This window comes from Microcebus murinus, chromosome 14, assembly GCF_040939455.1.
Source record: "Microcebus murinus isolate Inina chromosome 14, M.murinus_Inina_mat1.0, whole genome shotgun sequence".
Lineage (NCBI taxonomy): Eukaryota > Metazoa > Chordata > Mammalia > Primates > Cheirogaleidae > Microcebus > Microcebus murinus.
Window position 1 is genome coordinate 32,867,296 of NC_134117.1, and position 22,214 is coordinate 32,889,509.

Genomic DNA, 22,214 nt, shown 5'->3' on the forward strand with positions numbered 1-22,214 from the left:
GTTGTCAGACTTTTCAGTTCCAAGACTGGATGGACCACAGAAGTCATACTAGTTCAACCTCCAACCAACCAAAATCTCTTCTATAGCATTCTTGACAGAGGTGAACCAGCTATTTACTCTTTTAGTACGTTCAATAATGGAGAGCTAATTCTCAACTAGCATGGCTTTTTATAATTACTAGATAACTCATGTTGTTAGGTTCTTGTACATTAAGTTGAAATGTTTGCACTTTTAACTTTGATCCATTTGTTTTGTCTTTTTTGGAGCAAAAGAGATCAATACTCCTCTTTGCAGCACTTGAAGGCAATTCTTATGTTTGTTTGTTTTTTCAGTCTGTTTGTTTGTTTGTTTATTTATTTATTTATTTTTTGAGACAGAGTCTTACTCTGTTGCCCTGGCTAGAGTGCCGCGGTGTCAGCCTAGCTCACAGCAACCTCAAACTCCTGGGCTCAAGCAATCCTTCTGCCTCAGCCTCCCAAGTAGCTGGGACTACAGGCATGCGCCACCATGCCCAGCTAATTTTTTCCTATATATTTTTAGTTGGCCAATTAATTTCTTTCTATATTTTAGCACAGATGGGGTCTCGCTCTTGCTCAGGCTGGTTTCGAACTCCTGACCTTGAGCAATCCACTCACCTAGGCCTCCCAGAGTGCTGGGATTACAGGTGTGAGCCACTGCACCTGGCCTTCAGTCTAAATATTTAGACTGAAGTTACTTCATTCATCCTTCTATACTGATCCTGATGGCTTTCACCTAAATATACTTTAGTTTAAAAAATTAATTTAAAAAATATTGAGAGCCTAAAACAATAGATTCCAATGTGGGTTGACTGTGGGGAGTACAGTACATCCATTATTATATTTGCTCTTGACACTATAATTCTACTACTGGCATAAAATTATTAATACAATAGCTTTTTAAGTAGTCACATCACAGTTTACACAGAAACTGAATTAGTGGGTAATTTAAAAGCTCCAGATTCTTCTTCTTATTTTTAGAGACAAGGTCTTGCTCTGTTGCCTGGGCTGGAGTGCAGTGGCTCAATCACAAGTCAGCCTCAAACTGTTGGGCTCAAGTGATCCTCCTGCCTCAGCCTCCTGAGTAGCTAGGACTACAGGCACGAGCCACTGCACCTGATTTAAAAGCTCTAGATTATTTTTTAAATAAGAAGTACACACAAAAGTATGTTCTCTCGTATCTTGTTCTTGTGAATAAGAACTTAAGTCTTCTTGTAACCTTAAGTCTCCTTATTGATCCCCATTAAATTTCATTTTTCTGGCTTCAACCCAAGTTTAGAGCCTGTGAAAATAGATGGTTTGGAGCCTTGATTCTATCAAAATGAATATTAGTTATCCTTCCCAACTTCATGTTAATCTGAAAATTTGGTAAATATCTCTTCTAATTTTTTTATCAAGTCAGCAATAAAAATGTGGACTATGATAAAGGCAAAGATAGATCCTATGGCAATCCATTAGAGGTTCCAATATTCCCTTCTAAGCAAAAAAGATCAGTCAGCACTTTCTATATAATGGTTTAATTAACTATGAATCTACTTGACAGAAATTTTCCCTTCTCTCTCTAGCCAGATCCATCTATTAGCTTCCTTGTACTTAGCAGCTATGAGGAAAATAAAGTTAAGAGAATTCCTTGTTATTCTTGTGCCTGTTAGTGCTAGACCTTCATTATTTGAATGCTTTGTTTAGGAATGTCTTGGTGACTTCCATGCCTAGCACAATGCCCTGGTCATGGAAAGCAGTCACTGAATGCTTGCTGTTAAATGCCAGCTTCTGCTGGCCAGAGTATTTAGCAAGGATTGTTAATTGACTCAGCATTGCCCAGAACCTCTGCCTACATTCCCAACTCCATCTACTTTCTTTCTCCTAACTTTTCTAAACCTTCCTAGTCTAGTATCTGCCAGCACCCTCATCTCAGCTAACCCCTTCCCTTAGTATAACCTATAGCCAGCCTTCCATTCTTATTTAGTAAAACACTAGGTCTTAGGAAATACCACTCAGTTTTCTTTAAGTCCTAGTGCAATTTGTTTGATGTTTCATTTTTACCCATAGTAACACATTCTGTCGAATTCAAGATTCAGTTTTTCAAGAAGGAAAAGCATTACTGCTATAAATGTATAAACATTACAACCACATTATAAATTTAAAAAGTCTTATGTGCTACTGGGAGTATCTAATCATTATTATAAAGTTATTTCTGTGAGAAAATGTATTCCATGGTAGGACACACTCAAAAGGATGTATAGAGGCACTGGAAACAAGTGTCCTCTTTCTGTTTCCATGACAGCTGCTGAGAGAATAAGGAAAAGTACTGAAGGGGTAGACTGGGTGCAGGTTATCAGAAGTCTCAAGAATGTGGGCAAATATATATGTAGAGACTGAGCTACTGAAGGAAATAGGCATGGGTAGCATCCCAGGATCCACTCTCAATATCTTCTAATCTCACCCAAGATGAGTTGGAATAAGAAGCTTCTTGCTAGTCTTACAAACCTGTTTGTTAAACAGCTGCTGAGCTATACTGGAAGAAGTGAAGCTTACTGAGCAAATCTTGCACATATAATTTGTGGTTTTAATAATACATGACTGACTAAAAATTGCTTTTTGATATCAGAGTTTTGAAAGTTCACCTTTAGCTACAAAAGTGATTTACAGAATCACTTATTCTGTTATTTACAAGATGATAGTGCTACTTTATATTCAAATTTGTTTGGTATCTGAAAAATCTCAAAGCACTCAGATGCTAACCTAGCAATCACCTGTATTTTATGATTATAATACTACTATTTCTATCAAGTACTAAGAACACACAAAAAAACAGACATACTATGCTCTTCCAGTAATTTTATGTAATTATAGAAAATAATTTAAAAAGTACAAGAGAACTAACCTTGACCAGAAGTTCAGTTACTTCATAATGACCATAAGAACAGGCATTGTGTAATGGCACAAGATCACTACAATGAGAGGGGAGAAAAGCCTGTGTTAGTACAGATTCCCAAGGGCCAGGGAAATTTATAAAGTTAAGACTTAATTAATTTTAATTACTTAAATAGCAAAATGGCTTATCTGACCTTCTGTTTAAAAATGTACAAAATTCAGTAATATCCATTTGAACCTTAAGTCCTAACAATTCTAACTCTTAAGTCTCTTTCAAATTCTCCTTCCTTTTTTCCCCATAGCTACTGTCACTGCCTTAGTTTGGACCTATATTATTTCTCTTCTGCACTACTGAAATAACCCCCACTCCAACTTACTTTCCAAGCTGTGGCCAAATTTTTCTAAAAAGTAAATCTGATGTGGCTACTCCTTATTTTAACATCCTTAGTGGTTCTTCCATGCCTTTAAGAGAGAGTTCCAACTTCTTAACGTGGCACACAGAATGATCTGACACCCTCTCTAGTCTTACCCTTCAATAATGGTATACTAAACTTGTGGCTCCCTCTATGTCTCTATACATACTGCTCCTTGGGTGTAGGATAGATTTCTCTCCCTCCTTTGGTCTAGCTTACTTCTATACTTCTTTTCCAGACTCCGCTCAAACACTGGCTCTTCTCAGAAACTTTTCTGAGATCCTGTAAGATAAATGGCTATATTCCTTAAAAAACTGAAACCCAATTTTTTCATGGTGGGAATGGAGAAAGAACCTTCTACATGGGAAGGTACAGTACAATCTTAAAATCCTTGACTTCTGTCTTTAAGCTTCTCTTTCTCCTTGGGATCACTCATTTTATGGCTAAAGCCACCACCATTTGGCTCCTGGTAAGTTATGGCCACCTGCAATTTAGTCTTTAGTTCTATGTGTCTACTTTCTAAAGGCTTATGGCTTTCCTTACCATTTTTGAATATAGGATTCCTTACTTGCCTGAGCACCAATTTCAGTCCCAGCTACCTACTAGATACTTCCACTTTTGTTCCTACCATCACCTTATAAAACAAAGAGCTGTAATAGTGAGCTCAAATTGTCCCCACCCCAACAATTTTCCTTCCTAAACTTCAGTATGTGTATTATTGACTCTAACTCAGCTTCACAACCTGAAATGTAGTTTTCTTTTTATTCCTTTCTCTCTCATCACATCCAGACATTCAACAAATTTCATCCATTCTTACACTGTAATATCTCTTGTATCTATGTGTTCTTTTTCATTTCCTCTGCCACACTATGGACACTCATTATACCTGAACCTTTCCAACACTCAGCTTCCTAACTGCTTTTCCCTCTAGTCTCCTTCTTCTCCAATGTAGCCTACACATCACTCCAGAATGAACCTTCTAAAACTCTTAGTCACCCCACCTCTTGATTCAGATCACAAAATGAAATCTGAATTCCTTAGGCTACAACACCAAATCCTCAAATGTCCTTTTCTCTAATCCTAATCTTCATTTGTCTCCCACATGAATTATCTGCTTCAGTCAAGCTGGTCCAGTCACTGTAATATCTGCTTTAGTATCTCCATTTTATCAATTCTCTTGGAGAGTAATGTGCCCCAAACTCTTTGTTTTTTTGAATTGAGACCTACCTTAAAGGTACTGGTCAAGTACCATCTCCTCCCAACCACTCTAGACATCACTGATAGTTCTCTCCTGATAATTCCTATAGTATTATCCCTCTATAGTTATCACCTGGCACTTGGGAGAGGTCTCCTGGGATTGTCAGTTATCTTTTTCATGCCTCCTAAAGTGTAATGTAAACCTTATGAGTAGATTTAAAGTTTTATAATCTCCTGTGGCCTCAGAGCAACCAACAATAAATATTAATGATGTTTAGTTAAAAAAATGATTTTTATGTTACAAAGGTTGTTAAAAGGACAGTAACATTTAAGAAGTCCTCATTTTCGTTCAAATGCTTACCCTTTATCTTTAGCATGGACATCAGCTCCATGTTGCAATAAGAGCTGTACAATCTTTACTCTGTTATATCCTGCTGCCAAATGCAATGGAGTTGACTGAAATATTAATCAAACAAGTTAATGAAATTAAAATAATGGCTGGATAAAATTGTAAAAACCCAAATATAAAACAAAAAAATCCACTTATAACTTCATTGTCTAAATAAATAGTTATCAATTTGGTTTTTATAAAATCCAACATATATACTGAAGGCATAGTATAGAAGTTTATAAGCTCACCACTGCATATAGGAAGCAAACAACTAAATGTTTGTTATCAATAAAGTTTTACTAAGTAGAAGAATTAATCTGAAATACTGCTTAAAAGAAAACATCAGCATTCTCTTCAAATATATTTTAATCTATAATAAAATAAACACATATGCAACAGATGGGTGCTTACAAAAAAATAGAAAAAAAAAGATAAACACATCTTCATGTTATCAGGAGATAAGCACAAACTTAGTTGCAAAAGGAAGTACCTTTCTGCCATCACTTGCATGGCAGTTGACATTTAATGGCGTAAGTAGAGCCATCATTTTTTCCTCATTGCCACTCCTACAACCAAAAAAAAAAGTTTTAGCAATTTGTACTCATTATGAGATCTTGCCCTGAGATATGTATTGTGACCATTAAAAAAAAATCATTATCTTTTAAAGTTTGCTCATGATAAAGTATTTATGCTACATATTTATAACATTAGTACATACCTAGCGCTTTCTAAGAGTTCATCTTTCTTATATTCACCTGTGTAGGAAAAAAATAAGCAGAAACTTAAAAATTAATGACAGTTTTATGCAAAAAGATGTCCACTGAACCATATTTAAAGTAGATAAATTTAGAAATAAATTTCTAATAAATTGAAAATGATTAACAGGATATCATGTAGTTTAAAAATATTTGTGTGAAAAACATCAAATGCTTTTGTTATGAAAGTGAAAAGAAAGATTCAATGTTATATAATGACGTATGACCACAACTATATAACAATAATAATATAACAACAAAAAGGAAAGCCCTGAAAGAAATATACCAAAATATTAACAGAGTTTGTCTTGAGTGGTAGGCTACTGGTGAGCTCTTCCTCTTTATTCCCTTTAAATTTCCTAAAATGAATACGTTATTTTTGTAACAGATAAAATGTATCCACAACTTCATTCCAAACCTAAACAAAATAAACAAAACCCAATACAACATTATAGAAATGACAAAAGAATCTACCGCATCAATGACTAAACATAATCATTAACATCTTTATGAATCTATAAGATTTGTTTTTTTTTTTTTTTGAGACAGTCTCACTCTGTCGTTCGGGCTAGAGTGCCGTGGCATCAACCTAGCTCACAGCAACCTCAAACTCCTAGGCTCAAGCAAACCTTCTGCCTCAGCCTCCCGAGTAGCTAGGACTACAGACATGTGCCACCATGCCCGGCTAAGTTTTTTCTATATATTTTAGTTGGCCAATTAATTTCTTTCTGTTTTTAGTAAAGATGGGGTCTTGCTCTTGCTCAGGCTGGTCTCCAACTCCTGACCTTGAGCGATTCTCCCGCCTTGGCCTCCCAGAGTGCTAGGATTCTAGGCGTGAGCCACTGTGCCCAGCCAATTTTTTTTTTTTTTTGAGACAACGTCTCACTCTGTTGCCCAGGCTAGAGTGCTGTGGCATCAGTCTAACTCACAGCAACCTCAAACTCCTGGGTTCAAGCAATCCTTCTGCCTTAGCCTCCCAAGTAGATGGGACTACAGGCATGTACCACCAAGCCCAGCTAATTTTTTCTATATATTTTTAGTTGTCTGGCTAATTTCTTTCTATTTTTAGTAGAGATGGGGTCTTGCTCTTGCTCAGGCTGGTCTCAAACTCCTGAGCTCAAATGATCCTTTCGCCTTGGCCTCCCAGAGTGCTAGGATTACAGGCATGAGCCACCGTGCCTGGCCTGAATCTAGAAGATTTTTCAACACTAAGATAATTTTTAATAATACTTTAAATATATACAAATATAAAAACAAGATTAATTATAAACTCTTTATACTTATAGCTTTTACCTTTATAAATGAATATAAACAAAACTATAAAATCCATAAAATTTAAATTAACATTAACGATTTGTTGAAATGATATCCAAATACTGCCCACAATGTGAACTGTGTACTGATAGCTAAGGCAAGGCTTCTCTTGAGCCCCAAGGTTTTTTAGTCTAAACTTTCTCAGCAATGCCAGAAGAAACATTACAAAGTTCAGGCACAAAGCTCACAACAAAATCCCTGAGGTTCTTGCCTTTTAGGTTAGACATGATTCTAATGGTCATCAACCAGTAGATAAGAATCCAGTAAGCAATATGGCAGAGTTGCTTAAGGGGAAAGCACACTGACAAGGGAAAAAATATGTGATGTAGATACAATCCAGAAAAGCTTGTTTATCTAAACTATAGCCTTCAACATCAAAATAGGTTCAAAGGACATGAATATGTTATAGCAGAGTACAATAATTAGCACTCTTCATGGTACTAAAATGAGCATGCCCAAAATTCTCTGTTTTGAAAAGCAAGAGAATTAGTGTTTTCTGAAAGGATTCCATCTAAAATGATTAAAACTTATAATTAAAAAAAAAAAACTCAAAACAAAGAATGAATGTTACAGATTGAGTCTCCCTTATCCAAAATGCTTGGGACCAAGGATTTTGAATCGTGGATTAGAAAACTCACATAAAGCAGTAGGCAGGCATCGTTATCTGAAAAATTTAGGGATATTTTTTAAAAACTATCCTGAATACATGAGAACAACACACTTTAATCCTGTCACCAATAAGGCATCAATGATAAATTTAAACTAGAAAAAAAGCTTTATCTTTCTTAAGAATCAAATATCAACTGTCTAGATGTAGAAAAGAATAGGAAGTGAACTGACACTATTTTAAAATCTAGTTGAGGTTATTAACCAACTGCAAGAGGCAGCCTGTCTACCTAGCAAGCTTGTTCTTTTTTTTTTTTTTTTTTGAGACAGAGTCTCACTTTGTTGCCCAGGCTAGAGTGAGTGCCGTGGCGTCAGCCTGGCTCACAGCAACCTCAATCTCCGGGGCTCAGCGATCCTACTGCCTCAGCCTCCCGAGTAGCTGGGACTACAGGCATGCGCCACCATGCCCGGCTAATTTTTTGTATATATATTTTTAGTTGGTCAATTAATTTATTTCTATTTTTGGTAGAGACGGGGTCTCGCTCAGGCTGGTTTTGAACTCCTGACCTTGAGCAATCCGCCCGCCTCGGCCTCCCAAAGTGCTAGGATTACAGGCGTGAGCCACCACGCCCGGCCCAAGCTTGTTCTTTATATTTGTCCTGGAATAACCAAGTACACAAACTTACCCGTTAGAACTGCTTTGGCAGACGGGTCTGCTAAATCCAATGCCGTCCTTCCATCTGTATTTCGGATGGTTGGCTCTGCTCCATGCTGTAAGAGCACTGCAAAATAGCAATACTACCTTTCACAATGGTAATCACAACAACTTGATTTTAGTAAACAATTTTCTTAAAAATTCTGGCCCAGAAGTTTCAAAGTTGTATAAAGACCTTTCATATCCTGAGAGAATGGTAAATGTTACACTTTAAATGTAAGAATATATACAATATTACATTATTTGATGCATTAAAGACACATTAAGTAAGTTTACTCTCAGTTCGATGTGAGATTTTCCTTTGTTATTTATAGAGCTAGTGACAAGTGACCAAGGATAGATAAGAATGTATAAGGGAAAAAAGGGCAAGTTTGCTGGAAAGCTTTGTTTTTTCATTCCAAAGGAACACTGCCTACGTAAGAAAGACTGCTCTATCATGACAGAAATAAAATGTCTAAAGCTGTAGATAGCCCAGAAACAGAGATTTGTAGGACTTTTAAACAAACAAACAAACAAACAAACAAACAAACAAAAAAAAAACCACACAAGAAAATCCTTTAAACAAAACAAAACTGGATAGCTTCCTTATGCTTTCAATAAATTCTGTAAGGCCATCACTCATCATCTCCCTATTCTTCAAGAAAGCTGAATACATTAATCAAATAGGAGGAGACTGCTTGGATCTGTACATTATTGACACCATTATACACTGTACTTTAACTGAGGGATTCATGGATAGGGGTTGCCAGCTGAGAATTTAGTTTTTTGAGGTTAATTACACTGAATTTTGAGTTAAAATCCAAATACTCTCTTGTAGGGTATTTGATTTGCTCCAAATCAAAACTGATAAATTATAATCCAAGACACACTAAAAAGAGAAGCCTTATGTTGTATTATTATTTGTTAAATAAAGATATTTTAGCATACTCTATCTATAAATAAGGACTTAGAGGAAGACAGGCAGATATCATACAGAAAGGAACCTCAGTTCCTGTTCTTTGATAGGGTTAATTTCCATTTTGCTCCACTCCTATCTATAACAGAATTCAATAGAAATAAAATGTGAGCCCCATAGATAATCTGAAATTTTCTAGTAGCTACATAAAAAAAAATTACAAAGAAACAGTTTAATTTTAACACATTTTTTAACTCAATATATCCAAAATATTTAATATTCACATTTATATTATAACCAATATGAAAATTATTAATGAAGTATTTTACTATTCTTTTTTGTACTAAGTCTTTGAAATTTGGCATGTATTTTTCCTTTATAGTACATCTCAATTTAGACTAGCCACATCACAAGTCCTCAGCTACCATACTGGATAGTGCATATCTATAACTATATTTGAAAAACTCTATATTATTATAACTAATTATTTATATGTCTGAGACTCTGAGGTACCAAGGATGGATTATGTGGGACAAGCAGCATATTTGAGCATAGTGCAGTAACAATTTAAGATAACACATAGATTCTATAACTTGTTTGACTTAAAAAGAAAAAAAAAAAAAAAAAAAGATAACACATAGAAAAGGAGAATTGTGCAAAGGTAACCAGGTAATTCACTTTGCATCTTTATAAATGACCTAATTTAAACTAAGCTGGTGACTTTGTCATAAAAAATTATTTGGTCTCCTTGATGCCATCCATCCTACCCAGCCTCCTACCAGATTACTCTTTCTAAAATACAATCATGTGTTGCTTAATGATGGGGATATATTCCGAGAAATGTGTTGTCAGGTGATTTTATCATTGGGCAAACATCATAGAGTGACTTACACACACTTAGACAGTATAGCCTACTACACACCTAGAGTATACAGTATAGCCTATTACTCCTAGGTTTTAAACCTGTACAGCATGTTACTAAATACTGTAGGTAATGGTAACACAATGGTAAGTATTGTATAAACATATCTAAACACAGAAAAGGTACAATAAAAATATGATATAAAAGACAAAAAATAATACATTTGTATGGACTTAACATGAATGGAGCTTGCAGGACTGGAAGTTGCTCTGGGTGAGTCAGTTGAGTGAGTGGTGAATGTGAAGGCCCAGGATATTATTGTACACTACTATAGATTATATAAACACTGTATACTTAGGCTATGCTGTATTAATAAAAAAAATTCTTCAATAATAAATTAACCTTAGCTTACTGTAATTTTACTTTATAACCTTTTAAATTTTAAAAAATATTTTGACTTTTTAAAATAACACTTAGCTTAAAACACAAACACAATGTATAACTGTACAAAAGTATTTTCTTTCTTTATATCCTCATTCTATAAATTTTCTATTCAATTTTTTTAACTTTTTAAACTTTTTTGTTAAATACTAAGACAGAAACGCACCCATTAGCCTAGGCCTACACAGGGTCAGGATCATCACTATCACTGTTTTCCATCTCCCCATCTTGTCTCACTGGAAGGTCTTCAGGGACAGTAACATGCACGGATCTGTCATCTGCTATGATAACAATGCCTTCTGGAATACCTCCTGAAGGACCTGCTTTAGGCTGTTTTACAGTTAACTTTTTTTTTTAAGTAGGAGTATGCTCTAAAATAATGATAAAAAGTATAGTACAGTAAATACACAAACCAGTAACATAGTTGTTTATTATCCTAATTGAGTATTATACTGTGTACACAATCATATATGCTATATCTTGTAAGAATGGCAGTACACTAGGTTTGTTTACAGCAACCTCACAACAAACACCTGAGTGCTACAAAATTAAGGCAGCTACCAATTCACTAGGCAATAGGAATTTTTCAGCTCCATTATAATCTTACTGGACCACTCTTGTATATGTCATCCATTGTTGATCAAAACCTTATGGGGAGCATGACAGTACACTATGTACTCTCATCAAACCATTTCCCCTACTCAAAAATCTTTGAGAGCAGCACCAGATCCAAGATGGCGGCCAGCAGGAGGCTGATGAAGGAGCTTGAAGAAATCCGCAAATGTGGAATGAAAAACTTCCGTAACATCCAGGTTGATGAAGCTAATTTATTGACTTGGCAAGGGCTTATTGTTCCTGACAACCCTCCATATGATAAGGGGGCCTTCAGAATTGAAATCAATTTTCCAGCAGAGTACCCATTCAAACCACCGAAGATCACGTTTAAAACAAAGATCTATCACCCGAACATTGATGAAAAGGGGCAGGTCTGTCTGCCAGTAATTAGTGCTGAAAACTGGAAGCCAGCAACCAAAACCGACCAAGTAATTCAGTCCCTCATAGCACTGGTGAACGACCCCCAGCCCGAGCACCCACTCCGGGCTGACCTAGCTGAAGAATACTCTAAGGACCGTAAAAAATTCTGTAAGAATGCTGAAGAGTTTACAAAGAAATATGGGGAAAAGCGACCTGTGGACTAAAATCTGCCGTGACCGATTCCAGCGAGTGTGAGCGGAGCCCCCGAGCAGTGCATCCAGACATCCTGCAAAGCAGGACTCTGTGGAAAATTGACACGTGCCACCGCCTGGCGTTCGCTTGTGGCAGTTACTAACTTTCTACAGTTTTCTTAATCAAAAGTGGTTTAGGTAACCTGTAAAGAAAGGATTAAAAATTTAAGATGTTCTAAAAAAAAAAAAAATAAAAATAAAATAAAAAAAAAAAATCTTTGATATTCCACACTGCCTACCCAGTAATATAAGCTCCTGAATCTGGAATTTATAGCTCTTTTTAAAGAAGTTCCTACGTACCTTTTTAACCTTTTCCCCACTACTTCCTGAAAAGACTCCAGGAGATAAGGCTTTGACCTGACTCTTGCCAACTCACTGCATTCATTATCCTCTAACACTTCCCGCTCACTTTCACCAGGCCTTTATCTGGTTCTTTGTGTGTCTTATTTTCTAAGAAAATGCAAATTTCTAGAGAACAGGAACTTTGTACTCTATCCTCCAAAGAAATTTAAGCTCAGTACCATACACAAAAAGATAACCACTATTCATAAATAGTGGTTAGATTAAATCATGAAGTGTGCTTAAATATTTAAATTCAGCCTGACAGAATTTAATGATATTAACAAACCAATTCAATTTGGGTTCAGAATACAACATTAGGAAAACTCTAACAAGTAATAGTCTTACCAATGCAAACATCAATCTTTCCTTTAATTGCAGCTTCATGAAGAGGTGTATAATTCCAATTATCTCGAGCATTTGGGTCTGCTCCATGTCGCAAAAGGAGATTAACTACTTCAGCATGACCAAAAGAGCATGCGTTATGAAGAGGAATAAGGCCTCCATCATCACGTGCTTGGACATTTGCACCATTCTGAAGCAAATATTCAACTACATCTTTCCGCCCAAAACCTAGAAGAAAACAAATGGTCCACATTTAAGTTCACAAGGAAAATATATCAAATTAGAGTAAGTACCATCCATGCTAAAGTGTTTTAGGATGGAAATTAATAACAGATCCAACAATTCAAGAATTGATAAAGAGGTGATCTGAAATATATCACCAACTAATCTTAATGATAAAGCTGAAGGGTCTCTCTAGTAAGTAGTAGCAGTACCTTCGTAGTTAGTGCCTTGGGTAGTACTACTATTAACTTCAATGAAAGATTACAAAATAAGTGACTGAAAGCTCCAAGTCCAAATGTTTCCCACTCTACAATAGTATTTCTAATTGCAAATAGAGTTTGGATTGTTTATATAGCATGTGTACATTTTCAAATGTTTGAGTATATAACTGAAGTATATAAATCATTACCTTATGAAGTAGTAACAAAACCAACTCTTGCTAGAGTCCCTTTCCTACATCTGTCTCATAGAATGTTTCTGCTAAACTGGGGGACTGTGAAATAGCAACAGAAAAAGATCTGCTTACAGACTGTATTTGTCTATGTAGTGAAATAGAGAGAGGTGACCCCAGGCAAAAGTATGAAATCAAGTGTCTTCAAAGCAGCCTCTACTTTGCCACTTGCACAACACAAGCAACTTCTTTCCAGGCAGGAAGCCTCCTTTAGATAGCCATGTGCCACAGTTCTGCTCAACTGCCCCCAAATCAAACAAAAAAGTCTCGTAACTCTTTAATATTACTAAGTGTTTACACATTTAGTACTGATGAGTTTCAATCTCTTATCATTCTCATACATTAGTACTTAAAACATTTTTACAACTAATTGTAAAATGAAAAGGATTTCAGGCATATGTTAAAGCAGATGGAGAGCTATATATGTTAGGGGAGAGGGAAAGAAACTGCTCACTCTTTTGAAATTTCTCCAGAATATTCTTAAAACCTCTAAGCCTGAATGTAGTCCTTCTAAGATGACTAGCATGCAAGTGGATACGAAAGCAATGGTACAGTCTTTTCAAGGTGGATGCCAGAGGTTGACCTGGTTGTAGCTATGGAGGAGTTAAAGATGATTGAAGAGATTAACCGGGTTTTGTTCTTGGTTTGTTTTAACACTGCTAGCCTCTGTGGTCATAAAGATAAGTATCTTTGTATTTTTGATTCTCCCTCCTCTCAAGGAGCTCACAATTTCAGATGTGGAGAATCACATAAGAACCAGTAATTTTAGTATAATATAACTGTTATAAAAAGAACACTTAAAGTGCTACTAGAGCTCTAAGAAGGGAACTCCTAAGTTGGGAGAAAGCAGAGAATGGAAAGGACTTTCTCAGAGGAGATTCCAGTGACAACACCTGAGCTGAAAGGGTACAGAAAAATAAGGAATCATTAAAAGAATGAAAAGAGAAGTGGGGAAAACGAGCTGAGCAAGGGAAGGGTACTGCTGTCTAAGCAGAAGAAATAAAATATACAAAGACATGGAGATATAAAAGCAAATCCTTCATAACTGCCAGGACACAGAATGCCAAAGTTGGTAGATGCTAGGAGTATGTCATGCTTAGGTGGCATCTGGACTTTATCCCATAGACTGGTATTTTTCAAGCTGTTTTCAGACAGCAAATTTCAATGAACTCTTATTTAAGATTCCAATACATATACATCATAGTTACTGCTAAATACCTAACAACTAGTATGTACTGGCACTTATAAAGTGGCAAATTAATTGAATAAAATAAAAACTAGTCTAGTTGAATCCTCCTCCTTCCCCTCACAATGACCCAAGAGAAAATAACCCTATATCTCTGAGCATCTCTTAGAAACAGTTTGAGAAACACTGCCACAACACATCAGTAGTCACTAAAGGATTTGTTCAGGGCAGTGACTCCACTTGCCTTTTTTAGAAAGATCACCTTGTTAACTGTGGGGATAAATGGATCAAATGTGGAGAAAGGAGACTGACAAGCCCTTAAGATTTTAGAAGGCTACTGCCAGGGTTCATGTGAAAGATTATAAGGGCCAAAATTAAAATCGCTGTGGATAGGTTATATTACCCACATGGTTCATGTGAACAGCATAGGTAATATTCACCTGGTTGGTAGGAAGGGTGCACTGTAAAGCCTTCCACCCTTATTACCAGCCTCCCAGTTCCCTTCATTCTGATTATCAGTTTTCTAGTTTATACCTCTGAAGTTATTTCATATATATACACAAGCAAACATCTGCTAATATTTTTTAAAGATATTGTTTATCTTCCTTTTAAAAAAAATCTAATAATTCTAGAAATAAACTACTATCAGTAGTGTACATATTTTCTTGATTAGAAGTACCAAAATTTAACTAGTTCCATTCTCATGGATACTTAGGTTGTTTCCAATCTTTTATTACTGCACACAACGTTGCCAGGAATAACTAAAGAGAATTTGAAGAGAAAACTGACAAGATCCAGTGACTAATTTGGTGAAAGGAGCTGAGGATGATTATCCAATCTCTAAGATACAGAATAAAATGGTAGGCTTTGTGGGATAAAGTTTGTTTTTGGAAGTGTTGAGTTTGAGGTGCCTGTGGGACAAATGCCTGCTAAGTGGTATATTCTGTGGATCCTGAACTCAAGAAACTGGTCTAAAATGAAGACAGACATTTTGGAGTTATGACCATAAACCCTTTCTCAACTTTCAAGATCCACCCACCCACCCTCAAATCAATCTCTCCCACTCTTTACTAAATCATTTCTGAGAGTATGCAAACATGTTCTGATGTCTTCCACTTTATTCTCCCTGAATTCACATTCCCATTTCTCTGCTGCCTTGCATAAACAAATCTGTAAGGACTATCTCCCATTCACTCCTCCCAAAATTCAGTCTGGCTTCTACTTCTTCCTTACAACTGCTTTCAACAAGGTCATTTAAAATCTCCATATTGCCAAACCCAAAGGACACATCAGTCTTGACTAGACAGTTCAGCAACATTCAACAACTGACTACTCCCTCTTTCCTGAAACACCCTCTCCAGTGTTTCCATGACACCACACTCTCCTAGTTTTCCTCTTGTCTCATTCATTCATTTCACAAATGATTAGAAAGTATCAACTATGTGTTAGACACTTTTCTGGTGGCTGAGACATACCAGTGAACAAACAGATGAAACTCCTGCCTTTGAGGAACTTCTCTTCTATAGGGATGACAGAGATAAACAATATAAAAAATATGTGTTAGAAGGTGATTAAAAAAGAAAAGCAGAATAGGGAGTGATCAGGATTTGTTAATAGGAAGGGACTATAAAATTGAATAGGGTGATCACTGAGGGCCTTGCTCAGATGGTGACATCTGAATAAAGGCTTAAAGGAGATGAGGGAGTTAGCTTACTGGCTAACAGCAAGGTGGTCAGAGTGGCTGGATCACAGCGATAAATGGGTGGCATAGCAGAGGAGGTCAGAAGTAATGAGGGATAGATAGAGAGATCATTATGAGAACTTTGCTTTTTTTTTTTTTTTAACTCTGAGGGAAAAGGAGAGTCACTGCTGAGTTTTGAGCTGACAAGCTAACATATGACTTACATTTGAAAGGTACTTTCTAGCTGTTGTGCTGGGACTGAACTGTATGGGTAGAAACAGGTGAGAGATTATGGTGAACTGGACCATAAACTGGTGGCCCTTGTCAGGATAATGATAAATGGCAGATTCTGGATACTCTGAAGGTAGAGCCAGCATAGTTTCCTCATAGATAGGATGTGGAGCGAGGGTGAGAGAGAGAAAGAGACCGAGGAATAAGTCATGCATGACTCCAAGGTTTCTGGCCTGAGTAATGGAGGAATAGAGTTGCCATCTAATGAAAAGGGTGAAGGTGGCAGATAAAATAGATTTGTGGCAGAAGATGAGGAGGCCAAGTTTTAGACATGTCATATCTTGCTGGGGGCTTCTTGCTTCCTCTACACAATTTCTAAATGCTGGGATTCCTCAAGACTCAGTTCTTTTTTTTTTTTTTTTGAGACAGAGTCTTGCTTTGTTGTCCAGGCTAGAGTGAGTGCTGTGACGTCAGCCTAGCTCACAGTAACCTCAAACTCCTGGGCTCAAGCAATCCTACTGCCTCAGCCTCCCGAGTAGCTGGGACCACAGGCATGTGCCACCATGCCTGGCTATTTTTTTCCATATATATCAGTTGGCCAATTAATTTCTATTTATAGTAGAGACGGGGTCTCGCTCTTGCTCAGGCTGGTTCTGAACTCTTGACCTCAAGCTATCCGCCCGCCTTGGCCTCCCAGAGAGCTAGGATTACAGGCGTGAGCCATCGCGCCTGGCCTAAGACTCAGTTCTTTACCCTCTTTTTGGATCATCATATCTATGCCTATGGCTTTAAATACCACCTAGTTACAAAACCCTCAAATTTAAATCTCCATTCCAGACTTTTCACCTAAATTCCAATGTTTACTTGACAGATCTCCTCCTGGATATTTCAAAGGCATCTCAAACTCAACATGTTCCTACTTTTCTCCATTCCCACTGATACTGCCCTGCTCCAACCAGCCTAATCTACTGCAACAGCCTCCTAAGTGGGTCTCTAATTTCTACTTCTGTTTCCAGAGATCTTTTAAAAACAATCTTCATAGCATACCTCTATTTAAAATAATTCATTGGTTTCCCACTTATGGTCTTATATTAAAATTCACTCCATTATGGCTTTCTAGGCTCCCTGCATGAACTGGCCCTGACCCTCTTAACTTCATTTCATACCACTCTTCCCTTTCCCAACTATAATACAGCTTTTTTTCAGCTTGTTAAGTATGGAAGGGAGTTGGTACATGCTGCCCTTCTGTTTGGAATGCTCTTCCCTTGCACATTGCATCCTCACTGTCGAGTCTATTTAAATGTCACCACTTTAAGAAGGCCATCCTTGACCTTTCTATCTAAAGCAGTACATTCTGCCCAAATATATTATTTCCTATCTTAACACTAGTCATTTGGTCTGTCTCCCTCTCTTCTTCACTAGGATGCAAGCTCCATAAAAGTAGAGATTTTGTCTTTGCTGTTCACAGCAGTATCCCTTGGCACTTATTAAAATTTGTAATTACTGTTTACTTATTTCCTGGATTCTTAATTCCAAAAAGAATAAGAGCCATGGGTAATTTAGTTCATTATTACTTTCCTAGTGTCCTTCAGAGTACATGGTACATAGCAATTTGTTGATATTTGCTGAATTAATATATCAGTATGAAAAAAGGAGACTGATATGTAAAACTAAGAAAGAAAGGCACTGCAGAAGCCAAGTAGGAAAATCTCAAAGAGGGGAAGGTCAAATCTTGCCATTAGCCCTCACTTGAGTCTTCCTTATCACTATTTGAGCACTGTTGATCATATTGTCCTCCCCAAGTAGGCCATCCACTGTTGCCCCAATCAATGGTTCGGCTATGCCAACCACTCAGCAACCACCTGCAGGAAATACTTTTAGAAAAGCCTTCTTCAATTGGAGAGTAAGAGAAAAGGAATCATAATAAAGATTAGTCAAGGCACATTTCCCTTTGCAAAGTTGCTTGATGTACCCAAGCACTTTTAGAAGAAGAATCACTATTTCTTTAGTGGTAATAAGCACATCTGATGTAATAAAAATGTTGACTCACAGGCTAACTCTCCCCAAAAGGAGAGTTAGATCGACACAGAAATAGCTATAGTAAAACATTTAGTTGTTACAAGAGACAATGTCAATTGGGAACATATCTGTTCCAAAGGATCAGTGATCTACCAGAAGACCAAACAGTAGCCTTTTGTTAAAATATCTCTAGAAAGAGAAGAGGGCTGCTTGAAACCAGAGTTAAAAAGAGAGAGATTACTAAAACTGAAGTTTTAGCTGAGGAGATATGGGTAGAATGGGTCAAGTGATTATATCTACATAGTTACCAACATTCTAAGACACAGATGACTTCTAGGTCAATGGCTTTGTGTCAACATGATTCCCTAGCCATTAAGATGCCTGAAACCAGTTTGGAGACTGAAAGTAGAGGTCAACATGTTTTTACAGTCACACTGTAAGGACTACAGTATGTGGGCAGAGGTAATCTGCTATGCTGAAAGAGCAGATGAAGAGTCTGAGATTTTGAATGTTTGAAGTCACATCTTGGTACTAAAGGAAATTATTTAAAAGTAGCTATTTCAAATAAAAAACCTCTCACTTTTGGAAGTTTGTGAAAACCCTTAGATTTAATATACATCCCAAACTCTGAGGGTAATCCCTGATTAAATCCCCCTTGCTATGGTCTCAAAAATAGTTCAAAGTGCTTCTGTTAAGTACCTATTTCTTGAACAAAAAATAGTTTTGTAGGGTCATTCTGATCATGTTCACACTGGCCAGGTACACAGGTTGATGCAAAAGTAATTGCAATTTTAGCATTGTTGAAATTTGCCATTTGATATTGGAATACATTCTTAAATAAATCTAGTTATGTTACACATCATTTTAATGCACATTTCTCACTTTATGTTGTTTTGCTAATGACTTATTACTTGCTGTTTATATTATATTTACTTTAGACTATGGAAGTGATGTTAGACAAAAAGTAAATTTGAGTGATTTTCTTATTTGAGATCAAAAATAGGTCGTAAAGCAGCGGAGACAACTCGCAACATCAACAACATATTTGGCCCAGGAACTGCTAACAAATGTACAGTGCAGTGGTGGTTCAAGAAGTTTTGCAAAGAGACTGAGAGCCTTGAAGATGAAGAGAGCAGTGGTTGGCCATCAGAAGTTGACAACAAGCAACTGAGAGCAATCATCGAAGAGGATTCTCTTACAACTACATAAGAAGTTGCCGAAGATGTCAACATCAACTGCTCTACAGCCATTTGAAGCAAATTGGAAATGTGAAAAAGCTTGGTAAATGGGTGCCTCATGAGCTGACCAAAAATAAAAAAAACTGTCATTTTGAAGTGTTGTCTTCTCTTCTTGTAGGAACATTTCAATGAACAACGAACCTTTTCTCACTTGGACTATGATGTGCGGTGCAAAGTGGATTTTATTTTATTTATTTATTTATTTCTGAGACAGAGTCTCACTTTGTTGCCCAGGCTAGAGTGAGTGCCATGACATCAACCTAGCTCACAGCAACCTCAAACTCCTGGGCTCAAGGGATCCTTCTGCCTCAGCCTCCCAAGTAGCTGGGACTACAGGCATGCGCCACCATGCCCGGCTAATTTTTTCTATATATATTAGTTGGCCAATTAATTTCTTTCTATTTATACTAGAGACGGGGTTTCGCTCTTACTCAGGCTGGTTTCGAACTCCTGACCTCGAGCAATCTGCCCGCCTCAGCCTCCCAGAGTGCTAGGATTACAGGCATGATCCACTGTGCCCAGCCGCAAAGTGGATTTTATATGACAACTGGAGTGGACCAGCTCAGTGGATGGACTGAGAAGAAGTTCCAAAGCACTTTCCAAAGCCAAACTTGCACCAAAAAAAGGTCTTGGTCACTGTTTGGTGGTCTGCTGCTGGTCTGATCCACTACAGCTTTCTGAATCCCAGTGAAACCACTACATCTGAGAAGTATGTTGAGCAAAACACCCAACTGCATGCTGCTCAACCAACGCTTCGAAAGCTGAATGAATTGGGCTATGAAGTTTTGCCTCATCCGCCATATTCACTTGACTTCTTGCCAATTGACTACCACTTCTTCAAGCATCAACTGCAAAAAGTTGATAGTCATAGTCAACAACTTTTTGCAGGGAAAATGCTTCCACAACCAGCAGGATGCAGAAAATGCTCTCCAAGAGTTCGTTGAATCCCGAAGCATGGATTTTTACGCTACAGAAATAAACAAACTTATTTCTCGGCAAAAATGTGTTGATTGTAATGGTTCCTGCCTTGATTAATAAAGATGTGTTTGAGCCTCATTATAATGATTTAAAATTCATGGTCTGAAACTGCAATACTTATGCACCAATCTAATAGAACATGAATAGGTATATCTTTAGAGTCAATGCCCATCTCCATATCCTAAGGATTTGTTTATAAGAAATAAGAAGCTGAAGTTACTAGTTATGGCTGTTCAGGACACACAATAGCTTATTTTATAATTATGGAACAGCACTCATCTTTAAACACTGCTTGACATGTGAAAATTCTGATGAAATCATATACGAAAGAAAAGAAAAGAATCACACATCAAGTATGAATCTACTATAAAACACTGACAGTGAAGAAAAGCAGACCTATGTGGAAAGTGTATTTGTTGATGAACACACTGTGTCGCTTAATGGCAGACAGTATATTATGTCCTGTTCATCTCTGTTTATTCAGGGACAAGGCCAGTGTCTGGCATATAGTAGTAGGGCTTGATAAACACTTTAATGCATGTCTGATACTCTGTTGGACCCTCACATAAAAAATATGGACTTGATGATTGTGGCCACTAGAAAAGCAGTCCATTCCATTTCCTTCTTGTCATGTTTCATTACTACCTAGATGCCATCAATTTCAGCAGTTCCAGGAACCGTCTTGCCTTCCACAACTATGGTGAACAGTACCATATTTTGCTACTGTACTGGAAATGTGCTGTCATCTAAATAGCTTCCCAAAAGCTGTGAGGCAGTCAAAGTTACTACAGAGAAACCAACTTACACTCTTAGGAAGTTTCACTAAGTACTATCCCTTCCTTTCTTTTACAGTCTAAAGATAGGATTGACCACTGATGATACAACTGGTCCAACATGGGGCGGTGATGTCTTGCCAATCTAAAGGTAGGCTGGGCATAGGAATTTGTCAGAAGGAAAAGTTCAGACACAAAAAATGCCAACAAATGCTACAAAACAGAGAAAGTTCCTGTGGTCTGGGATGTGGGAAGGTATAATCAAGCAGCCTTTAGCTTTGATTTATATATAGCTAGTATTCTTGTTGACAGATTTTTTTGAGGAATGTCATTTTAAACTTCTCACTTACTATTAACTTTAGTTTACAAAGACCCAGAAAAGGCATTTCCCAGATATATTTCTTAAGAATGAGGAATACCAGGGAGAGGTCTTTGCACACCTCAACTTCAGACAGATACACTATCTGGCCAGACTAGTAGAAACTTAGAAAAGGACGCCATGGTCTTTGGGGTGATGAAATTCTGACAATCGGAATGAGGGAATACTGAAAGGAGTACTCTAAACTAGTTATTATTGAAGTCTCTTGTCTACCTATAAGTACAGCAAGAGCTGAAAAAAAAAGGTATAGCTCAGAATCCTGACAATATTTTGGGAGATTTGATGAGTCAAGAAAGATTATGAATTTTTGAATAGCCTGATCTTTATTTAATACTGGGGTTTTCTGCTGAGGCAGGATTTACCTCCCAAAGCAAAAACCAACCCTGAAAACAATAATCTATAACTGTAGTCTTAGGTAAATTTAAAGAGTGTGGATAGGCTGGGTGTGGTGGCATGCGCTTGTAATCCCAGCTACTTGGAAGGCCTTAGGTGGGATGCTCACCTGAACTCAGGAGTTCGAGACTAGCTTGGGCAACATAGAGAGACCCCGTTTCATTTTAAATAAAGTATGCATACATTTTGTGCATTTCCCAGAATGATGATATTGGCCTACAGCCAAAGAAGGAAATGCTATTGAAAGGTTACTGGAGGTCTTCAATAGTATTC

General features: G+C 37.1%; 2 protein-coding genes across 4 annotated transcripts in view; one reads left to right on the top strand and one right to left on the bottom strand.

The window, feature by feature from the left end:
• TNKS2 (tankyrase 2) overlaps positions 1-22,214 on the bottom strand; it is a 64,013-nt gene that overhangs the window by 37,515 nt on the left and 4,284 nt on the right. For all 3 annotated transcript variants that reach the window (XM_012765764.2, XM_012765773.3, XM_012765781.3), the window contains exons 2-7: positions 12,394-12,618; positions 8,254-8,349; positions 5,611-5,647; positions 5,383-5,458; positions 4,863-4,957; positions 2,902-2,968 (exon numbers count right to left, since the gene is read on the bottom strand). In XM_012765764.2, coding sequence (XP_012621218.1) covers positions 2,902-2,968; positions 4,863-4,957; positions 5,383-5,458; positions 5,611-5,647; positions 8,254-8,349; positions 12,394-12,618 — 596 coding nt within the window. The remainder of the gene's footprint in view (positions 1-2,901; positions 2,969-4,862; positions 4,958-5,382; positions 5,459-5,610; positions 5,648-8,253; positions 8,350-12,393; positions 12,619-22,214) is intronic.
• On the top strand, positions 11,203-11,875 carry LOC105872046 (ubiquitin-conjugating enzyme E2 L3). Its single transcript, XM_012765793.2, has one exon. It carries the CDS (start codon positions 11,215-11,217, stop codon positions 11,677-11,679), a length of 465 nt encoding a protein of 154 aa, XP_012621247.1. The 5' UTR covers positions 11,203-11,214; the 3' UTR covers positions 11,680-11,875.

What these genes read in the sequence shown, in the direction of transcription:
- LOC105872046 (XM_012765793.2), top strand. Translation starts at nt 11,215, where the DNA reads ATGGCGGCCAGCAGGAGGCTGATGAAGGAGCTTGAAGAAATCCGCAAA.